The 21,606-nt window shown below is 38.3% G+C and overlaps 1 protein-coding gene across 1 annotated transcript; it reads right to left on the reverse strand.

The window, feature by feature from the left end:
• Positions 1–3,143: 3,143 nt before the first annotated feature.
• On the reverse strand, positions 3,144–20,553 carry LOC144061762 (bifunctional 3'-phosphoadenosine 5'-phosphosulfate synthase 2-like). The gene is made up of 12 exons (XM_077582495.1): positions 20,266–20,553; positions 17,087–17,201; positions 15,758–15,993; positions 13,084–13,222; positions 12,871–12,989; positions 10,537–10,650; positions 9,972–10,083; positions 8,055–8,260; positions 7,820–7,955; positions 6,101–6,369; positions 5,597–5,826; positions 3,144–4,388 (listed from the first exon to the last, which is right to left on the reverse strand). Exons 1-12 carry the CDS (start codon positions 20,536–20,538, stop codon positions 4,247–4,249), a joined length of 2,091 nt encoding a protein of 696 aa, XP_077438621.1. The 5' UTR covers positions 20,539–20,553; the 3' UTR covers positions 3,144–4,246.
• Between the last annotated feature and the right edge of the window lie 1,053 nt (positions 20,554–21,606).

Below are 21,606 nucleotides of genomic sequence, written 5' to 3' on the forward strand. Positions count from 1 at the left end.
CGCCTTCGCCGTGTAGTCCCTTGGTTCAATTCAAACGGACCATTACAAGATTTTTCAACCAAACCTAAATCGTATAATTGGTTATTTGATCTTAACTGCGATATTAAATGGTATTTGCAGAAAAAAAGATGGACACAATCTGTTAATATTTGATCGCGGCGGAAGGATACGAGAGGTACGCACGCGACGGCTCCCTTCTGTCAAAGTGATCACGTGTGACTATAATTAGGGAAGTTTCTCACATAAAATGTCACTTTTTTTCGCGCTTTTTTCCTCGTTCACAACCGAGTTCTTTTATTTATTAAAATATGTGAAATTGTTAACTTTAATAATGAACTAATGGTCCATTCTCAAGTAATATCATTGTTATTATTGAATTATTAATTACATTAAATTATACTTAGAAACATTCGCTGGATGTCAATGCACCGCAGCACGTGTATGACAAGCAGATTCATCATTAAAAAGCTGCATTTTGACATCCGGAATTATCTTCATATTTGATGTCAACAGTGCCTTTTTGAGTACAGTAGTCATGATTGATTACTGTACAATGTTTATTTTAGTTGGAATTTTAGTAAAGGTATATGTGACGTCATTGTTTCAAAACGACAGACAAAGAGCTGCAACGTCACTTCGACCATACAACAATGACGTCACTTTTGCCATTTATGTGTATGGGGATTCCATTTCATAACTCTATTTTGCCTTTTAAGACATACATTGACACATACCTTAAAAATGACAAACGAGAGCTAGCCCACTTTAGCTCTCAGTGGTTTAATTGACCTTAGGTGTCCAACAAATAAATCTATTAGAATATACTGCAACATAATTTTAATTATTATTAATTTTAATTATTTAATAATAATTTTTAACTAACTTTATTGATTGAATGATTGGAAAAAAAGGGTTGATACGTCAATAAATAATAATGTTTCTAACCTACAAAAATATAACAATAATTTGCATCGTCTTGATTCAAATTATCTAATTAGGCCTAGGTTGATGACAAAAATGTGAAATATTTTGTTAAAATAATTGTCACTCAACTTTTAATGGCAACCATTGGGCTGCAGTCATAAAACGTTAAATCACTCTCGTGCAAATTGACAACATGGAATTAGCCCATAGTTCCCTTTATGCTTTTTTTGCCAACTCAAACCCTTTTGGAACAGCATGATTAAAGCATCTTTGATGAAATATTGATAGACTGTATTGGATGGATGCTGGTTTTAGACCATTACTGTACTAAACCTTTTACAAATCACCAGTTTGCTTCTTCTTTTTTCAGGCAAACAAGAAGACTGTCAACGTATGATGTTCTACTATTTGTGTTCAAATATCCGTTCAGTAAAGCGTTGTAACACTTAAATCTATTGTACTGAATTTATAATCCTCCGAGGTTCAAAGAATTTCATGGCGGGCTCAAATTTCTCATCCACAATCTACCCAACGAAGCATTTGGTGATCAATCATAAACGCATGTAGAATCCACCAATCACATCTGGACACCGCCTGCATCTGGAACAATGAAAGCATCACAATACACACACCATTTTTTTTTTTATTATTATATAACTGTCATTATGTCTTATTTAAAAGTCATCATTAGTGATCTTCAACATTCATGTTGAAAAACGTGAATGTGGATTGAATTAGGCTAAACTCAAGAATCTCACCTCCAGGAAGTGTGTGCCATATTTGGAGAGATTTACTCCCAACAGCTGTCCTTGTCGTTCCTTTATAACACGACATGTCGGCTGCACCGTAGTTGGGAGATTTTATTAAGTCCCAGGTAGTGCAGCTCAGCAGATTTGAAAATTGGGTTGCCTGGCACATCACAGATTAAATGATCTGATCCCATGTAAAGCTAATTAAAAATGTGCTTCTTGCAGGAGAAGATGGTTGTGCTCATTAGGAGAATGCTCATCCTGCTTTAAGCCTGGCACGAGGCTTAATGACTGGCTGAATTAATCGTCAGTCATACAAATGTATCCAAACACCTCCTAAGTATCACTTGGAAGTAGCTCTTTAACCTATTAAGATGTCAGGGTGGCTGAGGAAGCATCATGGGTGTGTAGTCCAAACTTTTTCCTGCTCTAAAGAAAATAGTTAGCTCTCCAAGTTCCACCAACATGACTTCATCAAAAAACGAAAACCTGAAAATATTTGTATTATTGCAAGCCAAGCCAGTTCAACATTTACAATATATATATATATAATTAATATATTTTTTAATTTTGAATAAAAATTGTGACAAATTAATTTGTTAAAACAAATGAAAATCTATTGAAACTAAACATGAAATACAACAGAATTGTACTAAAACAGATTATTTTGCATGCCACTAGAGGAAGCACTTTGAGAATCACCGTTTGAATGATTAAAAAAATATACATTTAAAAAATGTATAATTTAAGACAATCCTTTAAATGATTAATGTATGTTGAACTGTTGTTGCAATTTATTTCTACTTTATAATTCTTGAAATACTTTCTGATAGCATATTTACTATAAAATTAATACAGTACACCTAAACAGTGAAGTTGTACTGTTTTCAAGTAAGCATTTTACAATGATGACACACAAACTCCACATAAGAAAGGCTGAGTTCGAAACCAGAACCTCATGTCGTGAGGCAGATTGCCCAACCACTAGCTCACTGTGCTGCCTCCAATAGAGAAACACTTTCTTCTTTTTAAGGTATGTTAAGGTAAATTAATTCCACCTACTGCCGTAAAAATCTGTCCTCGTGTTACGACGGCGGAGAACCGTACGTAAGTAGGAATGCAGCGTGTCTATCACTAGTCATACTTACAGTAAATATTTGGATTAAAAACAAACACTTCTTACCATTAACAGTGATGTATTTGTCGTGTGACAACATTGTGTTATGCCACTTGCTGTTCGTAACCACATCGTAAACGGAGGACCCCCTAAAGTCTCGTTTTAACAGCATTTTTTTTAGCTGCGCCAGTAACAGTTTAGGCCAACAGGGGGCGGTGTTGTGCTTCTACTTCTTTTTTTTTTGCACTGAAATAAAACTCATATCTGATGCCAACATTCAAAAGCGACATTTATGCAGTATGTTAGAAAGCACAATAGATTAGAAGTATGAAATAATGATTCATAATAACAAATAGGTTTATTTAATTTATTTATTTTACTCCATTTTACATTCACGTGACATCTTCCTCATATTGCAAGCGTTTGAATGCCCACTTTTAGCAAATCCCTAAAGACATTCTTAGTAATAGGATAGGCCTTTTCATAATGTTTATAAACAATAGGTACCAGAAAAATGTGTTTTGGATGAATATTGAGTATATATCCTACATTATTGTATAGAGAAGATTGCAAGACTGACTTCTAAAAGGGACAAACTAAACACATCAGTCAAAAGTGTTTTGTTTGTGCCATTAATCCAAACAACAGACACAATTTTACAATTTAACAATTTTAACTACGGTTTGTCTGACTTTCCACCGCGTCTATTTTTTTTTTAATCAACTTACCTGTTGAAATGTAAATTACAGCCAGTGCTAATGACTTAACATCTTTTTGACTGACATGTCACACATCCAAATTATGGCGGAAGAAAACAAGGCTAAAATCCTCATTTAAGCCATTTAGCCAGTTAACTCAAATCACTTTGGGCTCGTTTACGCTGAGAATGTGTGACGACATTGTGAAAAGGCCTGCACACATAAAGTTGAGGGAAGAGGCACTTTCAAGCTGTATGCACGCTGTATTGTACTGAGACAGGAGACATTAGTGCTCATGTAATATAAACTTTAGGCACTTTAGGTAGTGATGGTATTTCGTTGAATTAACACAAATAAACACGAGTCTTAAAAATGTGTTAAAATATGGAATCATTACATGAAGTTTTCCCATGCATCCTTCACTACATGAAATATCATAGTGCTCAAAGTTAAAAATAGATTAGATTCTTACGTTATTTATTCTGTATAAAAATACATAGCAATGAATTCATGACTTGGGCTCAAGCGTAATAAATTGGCAAGGGAGAGAGCGCAATTGCACAATGGAATGATAAGTCGGACAAGTTTAAAAGGAATGCGAGCCAACTTCTTAGAAAGTACTTTGATTTGGCAAAGAGATCCCCCAACACCCACGTGAGTTAAAATGTCTCAAGTTCTTATACTGGCCCTAAAAAAATCAGCACACCATCTGAGAATAACCGTCATTGTCTTGCAGTAGTGCAACAGCGTCGTGCTGTTTACTGGTCCTTTTGCAACGAGTTGTAGTAGTCCACCAGCACCTTCCAGGCCTTGGGGGCCATGAAGCCGTCCGGTGGGTTCTCTCCGCGGCGTGCCAAGTTTCTCATCTTGGTTCCGGAGATGAACTCAAAGTCGGCGTGACTAACAGGAAGAGAAACACGGAGGGGGAGAGAGGCGAGGTCAGGTTACGGCGAGATTGGAGAGGAGATATGACGGTTATAAGTAGGAGTACGTCTGTAAAAATAACATGGTGCTACATAAGCAAAGTCGATCTATACGCGGATCGTGTGTCCGTTAGTGGGCTAAGAAAAACAGTGGCTGAAATTGAGGACGCGTATAAAGATTCAAAAATTAAAACATAAGCTCAAGTCAACAGGACATGACAGTATATGCATTATAGCCACAGGGTTGGCCATGCAGTGGATAGATTTTGAAATACCAGGGGTGGCAAATCCAGGTTTAGAAAGTTAAAAAAACTGCCACAGTTTGGCTGTAGCCATTGATGCTTGCTAGCTATCTAGCTAGCTAGCTCCCTAGCAGGTACACAAGCACCATGGGAGGTAGCTAGCTAGCATCTGGGGCTAAAGCCAAACCGTGGCAGGGTTTTTACTTTCTGGACCTGGATTTGCCGCCTCTGCGAAATATAAAAACACAGCATAATAGTATGTATGGGCAGAAGTGGCAAATCCAGGTCCAGAAAATAAAATAACCTGCCACAGTTTCTCTTTAGCTCTTTGAGCTAACTGTTTCAGTTGTCGTGCTAGCTAGCTAGCTCCCTAGCTAGCTCCCATACTGCTTGTTTATCTAGCTAGCTATTTAGCTAGCTCCCTAGCAGATAAACGAGGAGCATGGGAGCTATCTAGCTAGCTAGATAGCTAGCAACATAGGCTAAAGCCAAACTTTGGCAGGGTTTTTACTTTCTGGACCGGTACCACATATTTTACATCATCTGGAGCAGTTCCCAATCGATATTGGTCTAATGACATAACAGAAACATAAAACACTTTAATAAAACACATCATACTCACAAGAGAAGCTGATGGTTAAATGTATTAGATCGCTATAAGTGTGCTTTGCTAGTCAGCTGTAGCAACTTTTGCTCTGACCAACCAATCAGAAGGAAAAAAATTCTGCTGTGATCGTGGGCCAGCTAGCTGAGTCTGTCAGGCGAAAGTGAAATCGAACTGGTCACGTTACTAATAATTTTAGTTCATGATATCTTCCAGCATGACTAATTCAGCAGGCCCAGGGCAGATTAGATTAACATGGCAACACGTGGAGGCTGAAATCTGATTGGACAAAAAAATAAAAATAAAATAATAATCTATCATCCATATGTGTTGGCTCACCGCTCTGGGTCGAAAAAGTCCATGGCCTTCTTGGACTTGTTGTAGGCAGCCACCCTGAAGGGGATGATCTCCACCGAGGTGAGGCCCGGCGCCATGGTGAGCACCTTGCCGCCGTGCGTGGGTTCGTAAAGGTCCTTCTTGGTCTCTGGGTGGGGCATCCCCGCGGGGTCCCGGCCGACGATGTAGAAGTTGGCTCCTGCGATCATGCGGGCCCTGCAGTGCCACTGCACCTAATGGAGACGTTAATATTCAGTGACATTTTGACAGTAAAAAAAAAAGAAAATTAGAGAGTTACATTTTTTGAAAAAAAAGGTTGGAAAAGTCATTAATTATGGAGCTGTCATTACTGAATCATTTTAGAACCAGATATCCATTAATAATTGAGTAATCAGATGGATTTGCACTCCCCACCACTAGAGGGTGCTAATAGACAGTGAAACAGTCACAAGTACAGTAGTTTGACGACAGTGCAAAGGAGTTGTATACAAGTTGACAATTCCTTGCCTCTGTAGGTCCGGAGTACATCATAGGCGAGGGGAAGATAGCCACAACGGTGCTGGCTGGGTCCAGGATGCCGTCCTCCAACACGGCGGCGTGCTGCTTCATGCGCCAGGGCAGGGGCACGTCGTCGTCTTTGGTCCAGCCGCCGAGCGGGTGCAGCAGGAGGACGGGGTTCTTGTAGCCGCGCTCCAGCAGACGCCGCTTGGTGTCCTGCATCAGCAGAGCGTGGCCGTTGTGGACCGGGTTGCGCAGCTGAAATGCAAATACCGCGTCTGAAGGGAGACAAAACAACAACACGTGGTTGGTGATTAAGGGCTACATTATGCTGTACTAGAGAGTGTATGGAAAGCAGTTTGAGAATTTATTTAAGATCCTTGAAATACGTCTATAGGTTAATGTATTAGTAGGTAAGACTTTCCAGCGTGCTTCTAGAATACTAGTACAATGACTTCCACTAATTTATGACATTTCTGCACACTAGGAGGACAAATTTGGCTTACTAGCAGGACAGCTACATGCTACTAGTGAGGCAAAACTACTAGTGGGCATTTGGGTGCCACTAGTTGGTTTCAGGAGGCTAATAGTATAAAGCATGCCGACTAGTTTGGCCTCAAGGTTTAATTGAAGACTAGTAGTTTTTTTTTTTTTGTCTTTCTCCAGGTGCTAGCTAGCTAGCTCCCATTGTGCTCGTTTTCCTGCTAGGGAGCTAGCTAGCTAGCTAGCATCAATGGCTAAAGCCAAACTGTGGCAGGGTTTTTACTTTCTGGACCTGGATTTGCCACCTCTGACTAGTACACATTTTTGCCTCACTAGTAACATGTAGTTGTTAAGTTGACAAAGAGCATACTAATACATTGAACTTAAAATGGATTATCAAGGAAATGAGTAATTGCCAAATAAAGCCTTTTTAAGTGGAAGTCAACCATAAACATTTCTTAACAATAACATATGTGACTTCACTAGTCTAAACATGACATTCTGATTAATATTACATTTGTGGGATTATAGTTATGAAGCAAAATCCAGCTATTTTTAGCCATCTCAGTGGGCGGCCATTTTGCCACTTTCTCTCAACTGAAGATGATGTCACAGTTACTCAGAGCTCAAGCAATGATTAGTTACAGCTTGCCTGTTTTCGGAAGATGAGCTGTGATTGGTTGTTACCTGAGACCTGAGCAACTGTGATGTCATCTTCAGTCGACAGCAAGTGGCAAAATGGCCGCCCCCTGAGATGGATCAAAACGGCTGGATTTTGCTGCTGAACTCATATTAACCAGAATAGCATATTTAGACCAGTGGGGCTGCATAGAACATATTGTCCCAAATTTTTTTTTTTTTTGGGGGGGGGGGGGGGTCACTCATTCAAAATTCTACTTGTGCACTTAATTAATTTTCTTACTAGTGAGGACCAAGAGTGTACTAACACATGCTGGATAAGAAGGATATCGAATAAATATTCAAATGGTTTTCCATATTGTGCTCATGCATGGATTTGATTTGAACCAATCATGCTTGCACTGCAAAACATCTTAAACAGTCTTAGTGAGTGACAGCTGATGATCATTAGCTAGTTCAAACACAGCCACATTCTCAATTTACCAATTCATATTCTCATCTGCTCCATTGCTACAGTACGTTCTTCTTGAAAGAAAAACGGCTCGTTCGAAAATGCCTCAGAGTTGACTTCTTCAATGACAACAAGTCATATGTTGTATATTGGACCTGCGTTCATATCTTTGAACTTCTGCTTGAGCTCCCTTGGAGTAAAGCGGTACTGGTCCAGTCCGTCATTCCATTTGATGGGTTCGAGTAGCTCCAGGTCACCGCCGGCCAGCCAGTCGCCGCCCTCCATCACCATCTGCACACAAGTTAGTTTGCTGTAAGTAATCATCGGGTCCTCTTCATTCATTTCAATTGCATTTGATGTCATGGAAAATGTGTAATTAAGAGAAGACACCTTGATGTAAGGGTGTTGTGGACACGTGGTTCCCCACTGGCGAGCGCAGCGCTCCTCCTTGCGGTGTTCATAGAACTCCGGGTTCCGCAAAATGGCCACCCGGGAGCCCCCGTACTCCAGCGCGATGGCCGCGCAGCCGTCCAGCTCCTGCTTGGTCTCGGTGCTGACTGGCAACGCGATGGGGACGGACATGTTGATGGCGCCACCTGAGATGGAATGCGGATTAAGTGATATCAAGCCTTCAAGGTAATGCAACTCGAATCTCCTTTTGGTTCCGATTGGAGGTCATCGTGGAACGCTACTTTAGCATTTACTTGATATCCTTGATATCTAGCTAGCACTTAGAAATATCACAGAGTAGTGGAAGGAAGAAAAAATTGGTACGAGTAGTGCTGTCACTATTGAATATTTTTAGAATTGATTATTCTATCGATTATCAATTGATTAATCGACTAATCTGATTCATTTAAATTTTGCATTAAAGTGTATTACAAAATAATTCCCCCCCTGATTACTGTTTATTAACTCATTCACTGCCATTGACGACTATAGACGTCAAAAATTAATGTGAATTATTTCTATTTAACTTTTTTTTCCCCATTTCATTAAATTTTTTTATGAAAACCTAGTTTTTTTTATTGTACATTTATAACAGATATAAAATTATCATGCGATTGATTACGATTAAACGCCCCTTAATTTTATTTTATTTTTTTAATTATGCCTTTTTAATTGTAATCAATCACATGACTTCACAACCTTTAATCACAAATGTTATATCTGTTCTAAATTTACAATAATTTGTTTCTAGGTTTTCATACTCGTTAGCTAAAGTGGAAGACATGTTAAACTAATAGAAATAGTACAAATGAATTTTTGACGTCTATAGCCGTCAATGGCAGTGAATGAGTTAACCAGTGATTGGCGTTTATTTTGTACTTCGTGTTCGTATAGTGATTAAAAAAAAGGGTGATTGATGTTGTATACTATGTTACTGGTTCAGTCATTGTTTTCTAAAGTAAAAACAGATGTTTGCAATTGTCTTATTTTGACTAAAACACAGAAGATAATCAGTCTTCTTTCATGAAGGACTACAGATATTAAGTGAACAATTACTGTTGATATGCTGAAATCAGAAAATTTTGACTATTTTAAATAAAAATTGTCTCTAAACGATTATTAACTCATTCAAACCCAAAAACGTTGAAATAATTTTTTAAATACTTTGTCCTGTACTCCCAAAATCGTATTTATACGTTTTTTTATGTTTATTTTAATTTTTATGTTAGAGCATACAGAAAGCTTTGATGTAGCTCCTGAACTGAAGAGATCACTTAAAGCAATGGTAGTTAATACAAAAAAACGGCCAGCAGGTGGCAGTATACGAGATCAGAGATCTTTTTGCCAGTGTTTTCAAAAGGTTTGTAAATAATGATGAAACTTAGCTATATTATAATTATAATTGCTGCAAAACGGAAACAGATACAAAAATATTTTTTTTCCGCTGATGGAAGAAGAGACTCTAATCTTTCTTTTGGTAGGTTCCTTGTTTTGATTGCAATAGAACACAATATTCTGTGGGCCTTCAGTCAAAATCCAGTAAAACAGCTGGGAGCAAAGGGGGTTGCTTCAGTGAAAATGGCTGGGAGTGAATGAGTTAAAATAGTTGTCGATTAATTTGATAATCGATAAATTTTCGATTAATCAATTCATTTTGACTGCTCTAGTTACGAGTAAAACAGTCATTGTAAGAGTAGAGTACGGCCACGTTTTACCACTACTGAGAACAAAGAGTCTATTCGTACCTGGACCTTAAGCTGGATATTACGGATATCGAATAAACGATCCAACCTTTTGCCACATGTAATGTCCCGACAGGATCTAAATAGAGAGGACGTGACATGTGTAGATTCTCACCATCCAAGAGGCTGCCAAAGTGCAAGACCTGAAGGAACTCTCGCTCTCTCATGAAGCCCTTTAGGGGACTGGCCCAGCCCTCGGACAGAACCTGAACCCACTGCAAGTCCAACTGTCATCAAAGATAAAAAAAAAAATTGGGGGGGATGAAGATGAAATCAGAAATCACCATATTGTCATATAATTGCCCCAACGTTTAGATTGTTATCATTTTGTAACTAGCAGATTGTTAGGGAAGTCATAACTCAATCAAATAACGCTGAGTTGAAGGCAAAAACCATTTAAAAATCACACTACAAACATTCTGCCCAAATTACCAGTGATTCCTCTCGTGTTGGAGGCCTTGTGAAAAAAAACACATTTCATCCATAGCAAACCTTGACTGAGCGTGAGAAAGGAAAGGAATGTCCCGGCATCCGAACATAGTGTAAAACGTAGCCTTAATTTGAATTTCGAGCAACGGTGAAAAGCTTCAGGGAGCGTCAAAACATGTCCGCTATCACCACCCTGTGTTCCTTCTGCTGTGCGGGCGTGATGAATAAGGCCAAAATAGACGGCGGGTTACCTTGGTGATGCTTATGGTAGGCAGCGTGCTTGCGTCGGCCACGGCGAGATTCAGCTTGTTCTCCGGAACAAAAAGTTCGTTGGCCTCCTCCATGATCTCACCCGGCACGATGTTCTACACGAAATGTTAAGAGATATTGAATGGATCATATTTTCTTTTTAAAGTAAACATTCCGTTTTGAACAAAATAAGCATCCATTCAGAGTTCGTCGCCATGGCTACTTGGGCCGCCGGCAGAACCGGTCCCGTGGTCTTATTATGAAGTATCCTGAGAGATGCTTTCAGGTTGAACCTAAAATGCATTTAATTTGACCTTCTCTAACAGAGCGGCAAACGTGTTAGATCCATCAATCGGCCATTACATTTTCTAGTTCCATTAGAATTGGTATTTGAAAATAAATAAATAAATAATAATAATAATAAAAAAATAAAAGAGAGCAATGATGATGACATGTCAAATCGGTCCAATTACCGAATGAACAATACTGAGCTCTCCAGAAAAAAAAAATATTTAAAAAAAAAAGGATTGGTATTTGAACAACATCACGATGTTCACATTTTGACACCATGCTGCCGTTAGCAGGTTGCAACAAAGATAAGAGTGACTGGAATAGTCACTGAAAGGTATCTAAATGGACCTATTCGGAAACTTTGGCCTGTAGTAAACTTGTGATTTGAAGGTCAAACTTCTATCGCCTAAAAAAATATATATTATATTTTCAGTTCATGCCGAAAAAGTCAAATATCCCAAACATTTCGTAAACAATACATATTGGAACGATGAATGCACCGTAATTTGTTTTCACCGTTTTAAAAGAATGTCAGAGCCTGATTCTTCGAATGGCCAGCAGGTGTCTCTCTAACTGATTTTTTTTTTTTTTTTTGCTCATCATGGAACAGTGTAACTTGTATAAATAATACCGTTCTTGAGCTTTTGGACATGTGACAGATTTGACAAAGCAAACTGGAAACTGTATTATAATGTGTGGGGAAAATGCATAGAATAGAAGAAAAAGTGACATTTGGCCTTTTCTATGGCTCCTTAAAATGTTCAGACTCAGGATAATGCTACCATGGGCCGAACGATTTTGAAAACTAATCTAATTAGGAGTCTTCTTTATGTGTGTGTGTGTTGTTGTTATTTATTTATTTTTTAAACAAACACACATTATAAATAAATCTGTATTACCGGTACAATACCGGTACACAGCTTTTAAAAAAAAAATCTCAGCATTTACTCCCAGCAATTTTCACTGAAGCAACTCCCGGCTGTTATACTAGATTTTGACTGATTTTGCAAGGCCCTCAGAATATTGTGTTCTATTGCTATAAAAACAGGGAACCTACCAAAAGAAAGATTAGAGTCTCCTCTTCCATTAGGGGGGAAAAAAAAGTATATTTCTATCTGTTTCCATTATGCAGCAATTAGCATTAGAATATAGCTAAGTTTCATCATTATTCACAAATCTGCTTAGAACTGTGGTTAAATGAGCTTGTTTGCAACATGGCCCTGGTTGATCTCTTATACTCTGCTGCCACCTGCTGACCGTTCTCTTCAGTACAGAGGCTGCCTCAAAGCCTCTTGTATGCTCTAGCATAAAAAAGAGAAGAAGAATAAATACAAAAACGTATAAATACGTCTTTGGGAGTATGTTAATATTTAAAATAGAACGTATTTATGCTTTTTTGGGATGAACTTATCTGGACATTATAAACATAAATTAAAGATACCATACATAAAAAACAACCAATCGTAATGAAGTAGAGGACCCCCCCCCCCCCCAAACCACCCCACAAAAATTGGAGCCGATGTTGTTTAAAATTGCACTCTTACTTCAAATTTGAAGTTCAGCCCTCCAACCAAAGAATGTGTTATAATTCAAACTCCCCACTGGTGGACAACAAAAGCAGCTAGAAACATTACAAGCAACTTATAAAGGCCTCTTTTCTTTTTTCATGTGTTAACATGAAAAAAGACACCCAAAATATCCACAGTGATGCATTCGCATGCGAGCGCATGATTTACTGCGAAGATGTATAATTACAGAGTAAGCCACAAAACCACATCAGATATGTTGCAACAACTTCTTGGAAACTGTCCTGTGACACGCGCTGGATGATGTCGTCCCAGAGGGGGGGGGGGGGTTGATTTAGTAATACTGTATAATCTGTTTGGTTGTCGCTTCGTCTTTATCGCTCTGCGCGTTCACCACAGTCGGATGCAGGATATTTGCACACGCATGACATATCTGTCAAACCATTGCGCTACAGCTGTTGCATTACTACAGTGACGCACCGAGACAAATAAGAGAGCGTGAAGACCGGTCGCACCCACCTGCTCGCGAAGCATCGCCAGCACTTGTTCCAGGCACTCGTTGACCGAGAGCTCTCCAGTTTTCAGCACCAACTCGGGCGCCTCGGGGCGCTCGTAGTCAGAGTCGATCCCGGTGAAGCCTGCCAATAAAGTAGCGGGAAACAAATATTTGTTTGCACTCCATTATTCGTCGTGAATGATGATTGAGAACAGGGTGGGGACTTCAAACAAAACCTTTAATCTCGCCAGCTCGAGCCTTCTTGTAGAGTCCTTTCACGTCTCGGCTCTCGCACACTTCCAAGGGGGCGTGGATGAACACCTCGGAAAATGGTAGCCCGGCGCTTGCGTGGATTTTTCTGGCCTCGTTACGATCCTGTGGGGGTTGATAGCGACGCGTATGCTTAAGGAAATGATGCTAGGTCAAAAAAATGTAAAAATGAGTGGCACGGGGTGAGAAAATGTGTCTGTATAAGGGGTACGGCCTTTATTTGGAAAAATGAAAATTACACGGAATGAATTATGCACATACACAATAATATTTAATATTGTATGACAAGCTTCTTTTTTTTTTTTTTTACAGGAGAGCTCAGTATTGTTCATTCGATTTGACATAATCATTGCTCTCCTTATTTTTTTTTTTTTAAAAACAAATTAAAAAAATTTAATATTTTTTTTTTAAAATATATATACATATATATATACATATACACACACATATATAATTTTTTTTTTTTTGTATGTGGGTGAGTATGTGTATGTGCGTGTGTGTGTGTGTGCGTGCGAGCGTGTGTGTATTTCATCAGTTCACCTAAAGCCCATTAAAAAAAATCCCATACTAATAATATAATATAATAATAAATTGCCAAATGCAGAAACATCAATGTAAGTTATCACGATGTAGTGGCTCTCGCTAACAGACAGAATTAAGTAACCAGAATTAGGTTAAAAAATTCTATATACGCAGACCATGTTTCTATAAATTTTGATATTTGGTTTTTATTTGAGGCAGATATTTTTTTTCTCCCATGACAAGCTTCTTTTAATCACTGAACTTATCAAGTTAGCAATCTTAGCCCCAGAATGCGCTCTTTAAATTCCATCGTTAATGTTAGCTTTACGGATATCCAAAACCAGGACACGGGTGTCATGGTAAAGGTGACTTATTGAAAAGCCTTCAGCGGAAAAAAAAGGGTGTGCTCAAAACGATTAAATCATATTTTGTAGTCTATGCAAATGACAGTCAGTGTAATTTTTAATCAACCAATAGAGTCTAATTTAGGGATGTAACAATAACGGCAATATCATGATATTGCGGTTATTAAAACTGCCACTGTATATCATCGTCGTCATGTCACGATATTAAAAGCAGCACATCTGTTCAAAAAGTCAGGTTGATTTGCATTTGTGCAGTTCTAGCACCCTCTGATGGCTACTTTTTTTAGTGCAGATTAATTTTCACAAGGCATGTTTTGGCCCTTCTATGTTTAATATCCACGCTAATGGTCAGATGAAGGGGAACATAAAATGTGGAGGAACTCAATGTGTTGTACCTCATTATTAAGTGTTATTAGAGATTGTAGGTTGTTTATATATATATATATATATATATATATATATTTATATAGGTGTTTTTTGTATGAGCTCTTTTTTTTTTTTTTACAACATTGTGACCTTTTTTTGTTTCGCCAACCTCCCCACAATATCGTGATAATTACCGTACCGTGACCTTCATATCGTGATAATATCGTATCGTGATACGATCCGTTTGGATATAATTTACATGTTTTTTTTTTTAAACAAACTTACCAGTGATGATAAAAGTAATTAAAAACGAAATCAGTAAACATTAACACTAAATACAACAAACACCTATTTTCATTTTTTTTTTTTACGTTTATAGTTATATTGTATAGTTATTTGGATCAATCTTTATTTTTTTATTTGTTGGGGGAAAAAAACACTTATTATTGGGAGGTTTGTTCAAAAACATTCAAATTATACTCAAATCGTTATTTAAAAATTATGCTGACTGTCATTTACATTGATAATTTGGGAAAATCTAAAAATGTCATTTGCAAAATAATTTGGAATGCAGTGTATTTAGGGTGTGGTGTTTATTTAGTCAAATAAAATATAATTAAATTAGAGCAGAAAATATTATTTGTGGATATGATAATTTCATAGGGATAGACCGCCGATATTGGGCATTTTGACGAATATCGTATCGGCAAAAAATCTAAATCTAAAACCATTTTTAATCTCAGGGTACTATTCATTTAAATTTTCAGTAAACTTTATAAGAGAGGCTGCCAATCCTGTGAACCTTCTGAACCTTTTGTTTTTGTTCAACATTAAAACAAAGTCATGTGAAAGTTTAAGATTTCAGGCATTTTTACATTTTGAGGAAAAAATATTTACTCTATTAAACTATAGAGAGCTATGGATTTACTTGTTTAAGTTTCCATTTAACTTTTTAAGACGTACTGATTACCTTGGGAGCTCCCTGAACATTTTGTTAGAAATTTAAAAGGATTGTCTATTTTCTAAGATAAAAAAAAAAAGTCAACATTTTGAAAAGTCTGAAAATTTGTTTTTATTTTATTGTTTTTAAAACAAATTTTGACGCCAATACTTTGCCCCCTTTTTACTGAAAATGAATATCGGCTCCAAATATCGGTTATCGGTCTTCTTGACTACTAATAATCGGTATCGGCCCTGAGAAAACCATATCGGTTTATCTCTAACATTTGATGTCACAAATAGTTGATAGGAGCATTTATATACTGAGCTGCGGGTAAAAAAAAAACAGGTATCAAGATAACCTCGCACATACCGATGAACTGAGCACAGTGATTATTATTAGAGTAGAAGCTACTATCGTAGAAAATGGCGACCAACATGATCTGACCTTGGCAAAAGGGGAGATGAAACTGGTGATGCAAACAAGTCCGGCGTCGGCAAACAGTCGGGCCACCTCAGCGATGCGACGGATGTTCTCCTCGCGGTCCACGGCTGAAAAGCCCAAATTCTTGTTCAGGCCGTGACGAATGTTGTCGCCGTCCAGGGAGTAGCAAGGGATGGCGTGCGATACCAGGAACTCTTCCAGGGCAAAACTGATGGTCGTTTTTCCGGCCCCAGACAAACCTGGGAGGAGGAAGCTGGAATGTCAAATAATGGATCCCACAACTTTGGATGTTATGTTTTTCCCTAGATCTTTTTACCATGACGTCACACGTTGGTGCTGGTGTTTTGGTGACTCGTTTTGGGCACCAGAACCCTAAATGCCCTACTCATGAAAATTAGAGTAGCTAATTCTGTAAAAAAACAAAAATTTCAATCTTGACTTAATATTTATTTCTACATTCTTGCAGTTGATTAACCTACAACTAGTATGCAAATCATCTCTTGACCCACCTCACCTCCTGACATCTGTATTTTTGCCTGTTTTACTGCTGCTTCTCTAATTGCTCTCTACCGCCTCTCCTGTTACGTATGGGAAAGTGCGGGCAATTCCAAGTGAGATGGAACGCTGGCTGTTGAACTGGTAAGTAGAATAAAAATGTACACGGTGAAAATTCAGACATTGATTATTGAGAAACTAAATAACTTTTCACTTGATCGGATTAATGGCATGGACGTGCTGTTTTGACGGTGAAATGGATAGCGCCCTCTAGAGCTGACGTTACCTAGCAGGAAGAGGTCCAGAAAGCAAAAACCCTGTCACAGTTTGGCTTTAGCCCCTGATGCTAGCTGGCTAGCTCCCTAGCAGGTAAACGAGCACTATGGGAGCTAGCTAGGGAGCTAGCTAACTAGCACCTGAAAGTAAAAATCCTGCCACAATTTGGCTTTAACTCCTGATGCTAGCTAGCTAGCTAGCTAGCTCCCTCGCAGGTAAGCGAGCACCATGGGAGCAGGCTAGCTAGCTAGCACCTGGGGCTAAAGCTTAATTGTGGCAGGTTTTTTTTTTGCTTTCTGGACTTAGATTTGCTATTTCTGCTAGCAGGCTAGCACTTATGTTTTGCTAAATTACTCAAAGGGTATGTGACGAAACATTTTGTATATACTTCAGGGAAAATGTCTTCCACAAACCAAATGATGGGGGTAAAGCTGGGGTACAACCTTAAACACAACATTGTTTTCATTTCAAGTCAGCGGCAGTCCATCACATTCTGCCACCCAGATAGCTAGCCTATTATTTACAACCGTTAAAAAACAACAACAATATGGTGTGATTTACCTGTGAGCCAGATGGTGCACCCTCTGAACCCTCCTCTGGTGCCCACAACCTGCCCCCTCTTGCTGCGGCTGACATGGTGGGCCTGGTAGACCACATTGGTAGACCTGTTGAGGTTCTGTAACAGAAGACGAGAAAATGCAAAAGTCACCTCAAGTCGTTTACTTCCTGTTTAGGATAGAATTGCGCAATTTGACTGAGGCATTTCATGTAACTTGATAATTTGATAGCATCTAATCCTCAGTGAATTCCCCGCAATGTCATTGACACACAGGCAGGCAACGTTGACGCCAAAAAAGACTACGCAAACTACCGTGTCCTGGTCCACCTTCTTTGCATTGTCATAATTCTGTTGACATAACATGTGGCTTTACATTGATTGATGGACGCCGTTTGTCTCATGAGGTATCTTTGGTTTGTCCAACGCACACAGTCGGGTTGAACATACAGTAGCAGAGACATTAAAATATAACAGCGCAGATCACATAAAATGAAACAATGTGTGATGAATATGTAGCTTGACTTTAATGTATGTCAATATCGAAGATTTTTTAGAATTGATTAATCAAATTCGTTGACATTTTTTTTTTATCAAAATGCTTGTCGGTTAAGTTTGAAATTTCTACTTGACTTTATAATGCAGGTGAGGAACTTTTTTTTTTATATTTTACCTCCTAAAAGGCTCGTTATAAATGTGCAAACAAAAACATGACTTAACAATTGAACAAATATTGAGAAATTGGGGGTTGGCTGTTCTGGGACGTCTTTGAAAAGCTCATCTGATTAATTTCATTATTTGAGTTATCCCCAGGCACTCCCTAAAGTTTGGCCTTGGAGTTGCTGACTTGGCTGTTGCATCATTTCTTCTTCTTTTTTTTTTTTCAAGAGAACGGATTTGACTCAAATGTGTCATTCTCAAGACATGATGCAAAGTTTTTTTCCCCTCCCCAATACGTACAGAAAACAACCAATCAAAGTCTTAAACGTCAGCTAATTCGAACCGCATCGCTCTGACTCATGTCATATCTTCCACTCTTGGACATCCAGTCACAATTTCATCATAGTCAAATTGATACTTTGCTTTTTTCGTTCTCCCTGCACTCGTGGATCGGGCCCATCCCAATGTTGTAATATTCTAAACCTTTTTTTTTCCACTCTGCAACAGCTTTGAAAAATGTTTTTTTTTTTTTTTTCTCCCCCAGTTGAGATGACAGAGTGGGTCAAAGTAGCACGCTCGGGTCCCAAGTGCCCACACGGACCGAGCAGGATATTTTCTGAAAGGAGCTGTATTGACTTGCTGAGGGGAGGTGGTGAGTGTGAGAGGCATGGAAGGAATGGTGGTGGTGGAGGTGGGTCGACAAGACTGTACAATGTGCCCAGTGTGCTGCCTGCAAGGCCACAGATGATGTGGCGGCAATCGGGTCCACACGTCGCCTTCTTGTATCCACTCTCAACCAATCCTAACCTCCGCCTCCCCTGGATTCTGTAAATGTGCACTAGTGTACGGAACGCTTGACTGTGACAAAAACATTTTGTCATTTTGGAGACAGTGCATTCGATTTACAGGCGGGCCTCAGTTTACGAGGGTCCCAGCATACAATGTTTGGAAATTCGATTCAATTCAAAATTTTCTATTTTATTCTTTAAAAAAAAAGAAAAAGAAATGAAAGGGGACAGAAAGAAGTCAAACTTATGATCTGCTCCTAATCAACACAGAAAAATAATCAACACGAAATAAATGACAGCAAGCAGTCAAGACGCTTTCAATGTAACAATTAAACAAAAATAGTTCAACGGCATGACCTTGTGCGATATATATTTTTCCAGTAATTGTGATTTTATACATTTTTTGAAAATACAAATTGATGGGAGATGATCTCCACAAACTGACACCTTGAGTTGAAATACATCGTTCTTTTTGTTTTGTTCTGTATTTGGGTTTGGGAAAAATGATCGGTTCCTCTTAATTTGTACTCACTTTCCTTTTTTTGGGGGGATTTGCATGTTAATTGCTAAAAGTTCATGATGGGCTTTATCCATTATTTTAAGGAGATTAAACTCCATCTATTTATTCAATTTTAAAGTTTTTCGTTGTATAAATATTGGATTAGTGTGATCATTGTATCCACATCTGAAAACGACACGGATAGCACGTTTCTGTAAAAGTAAGAATCCAACTAAAATGAGCTAAAACACAGGTTATGGGTATTAATCAGAATATTTGTATTCATGACTTTTTCTACTACGTATGTTATTCAAAAAATCAACTAAATACAATTTAAACACAATTTGCTGATTTTTGGATACAAAAACTAAGATAAATTTTACTTTATTTCTATATAAAAAGAGAAAAGACTTGTATAGATGACATTTAATATTTCTTTACACCTTTAAAATCTTTAAACACGATTGATTTAAATTTTTCTCATAATCGTAAATTGGCATGTCTGCTTTGACTTGTGTTGTTTTCATTTGAAATAAAAATCCAGCTAGCTGTCAAATTAATTACAGCTGCTCGTCTTTGGTGATATCTTCCACCGTGTTCCACGAAACTGTCAGGAGCAGCATCTGATGCCCGAGTGTGTTCAACAGTGGCCTCTTTCTAATCCCATTTTATGAATAGGGCATATTGACATGAATTCATGGCAGCAACAACTAGCCCATTCAGAGTCCACATAGGCGCTCAACATCACACCTGATAGTACAGAGGATGACAGTGTTCAATAAAAATATGACTTTAATGTACTTAGATCAAATTAAATGACACTGTCTTTAGTTGTGGTTTACTTACTCGTCACATAGGTGCACTTGGCAAATGTAATGAGAGCAAAAAAAACATATTTAGCTTTAATGGTTCAACTGTGATTTAATAATATGCTCATATTGTTGTTGCGTTATCTTTATTACGCTGCATCAAACGTGTTGACGTTTCTCATCGTCAACTATAACCACAATAATGAATATACTGCTATATTAATACAGCAATGGAGTCATCATCATAACGCTCTAATACTGGATCTCGTTTGCAGGTGTACCTAATGAAGTGTCCGGTGGGTAATAAACTTTGAACAAAGTTATACCACTTTAAAGTCAAGTCGACGTGCTTTTTTTTTCTTTTTTCTTTTTAAACCTCCTCCGCGAATTGGATGACAACTTTCCGGGTGACTCGCTCTGTCTCTTACCGTACGAGGCTTCTTCACTCCGGACATTTCTGACGAGGGCGACGCCGCCGATGGGCTGCTGGACACCGGGCTCGCTGCGCTTGGCTCACGGGGTCTGGGATGGTGCTGCAGTCGGTCGTCGTGAACTTTTTTTTTTTTTTTTTGGGCTCCGGTCACCAAAGGCGACGAAGGGGGCTTTAAAAAGGGCCTCCAAGACACGTAGCATTCCGCTGGCTGGCCCAGCCTCCAGCCTGCCTTCCTCCTCCTCCTCTTCCTCCTCCCGCATCCACGCATAATTTAGCCCAAGTTAGTTGGCCAATGCCAGCGCGTAACGACACGACTGGGCCGGCGAAACCCCCTTGAACCCGGCAGAATCCCAGCCGGGCACTACAATGTTGGGGAAGAACATTTTTTAAACGCCTCTTTCGGTACTCAAGATGGTTTAACGTCTCATCGCGGAACTTTAACTCGCTCCCGAGCGAGTATTTTAGAAAGAGCTTTTTTTTTTTGTAGTTTGCCGCCACGGGCAATAACATTTACTTCCATGCTTGCTTGGTTAGCTTTATTATTAGCATCTATATCTAGCTAACTTTGGAGTCTCAGTGGTTATCTTCTCAAAAGCCACTTGTTAAATAAATCTGCCTCAGTCTTAAATATTTTGTGTGTGCATTTTATTAACTTTTCCAGTCTTGTGTTATTATCTTTAGATAGTGATTCCAGTGATTTACTGTAGCAATATGTCTACATTTTATTGGATTTTCTACTTTTGTGCCCATCAGAAAATCTCAAAACATTTTATTGGTCGATCTAACACTGTCTTTTATTTACATATAAATCAAAATGAATACTATGTACACTTTGACTGGTTCTCATTAACTAGTGCTTTGCTGCTCACTTTCTCTCATCACACATTTGAGCTTATATGTTGTTGACATGTGAAGTACTGTATCATCTCCACGGTTGTCTTCTAAGCACCCAGATCATTTTGTATCGGTTCATTTTATATCATAAAACACTAATACTCAATTCAAATAAACCCTAGCACACGTTATACAGTATATACTTCCAATTTAGTGTTGTGGAATGTCTCAGTTCCAACTGGCCATTTTATAAATATCGAACAATTCATCAAAAAATATGCTTCAGGCTGTTGGATGCCATTACCAATTAAAATTTACAGTTAAAACTAAACATAATTTACAGTTAAAACTAAACATAATTTACAGTTAAAACTAAACATAGTTAAAACTAAACGTAGTAGATTTATTACACATTATACATTTAAAACAACCACACCTTCCATTGCCTTAGGAAAGTCTGGTTAGCTTAATGATTACAATACAAAACACCCATGACATGCTA

Source organism: Vanacampus margaritifer, chromosome 12 (assembly GCF_051991255.1).
Source record: "Vanacampus margaritifer isolate UIUO_Vmar chromosome 12, RoL_Vmar_1.0, whole genome shotgun sequence".
Classification (NCBI taxonomy): domain Eukaryota; kingdom Metazoa; phylum Chordata; class Actinopteri; order Syngnathiformes; family Syngnathidae; genus Vanacampus; species Vanacampus margaritifer.

Coding starts and splice junctions, on each gene's coding strand:
- LOC144061762 (XM_077582495.1), bottom strand. CDS start 20,538: ATGCGTGGATGCGGGAGGAGGAAGAGGAGGAGGAGGAAGGCAGGCTGG. Junction 15,994..17,086: donor GTGCACCATCTGGCTCACAG/GTAAATCACACC, acceptor TCCTCCTCCCAG/GTTTGTCTGGGGCCGGAAAA. Junction 6,370..7,819: donor GTTCAAAGATATGAACGCAG/GTCCAATATACA, acceptor GTCTCCCTTCAG/ACGCGGTATTTGCATTTCAG.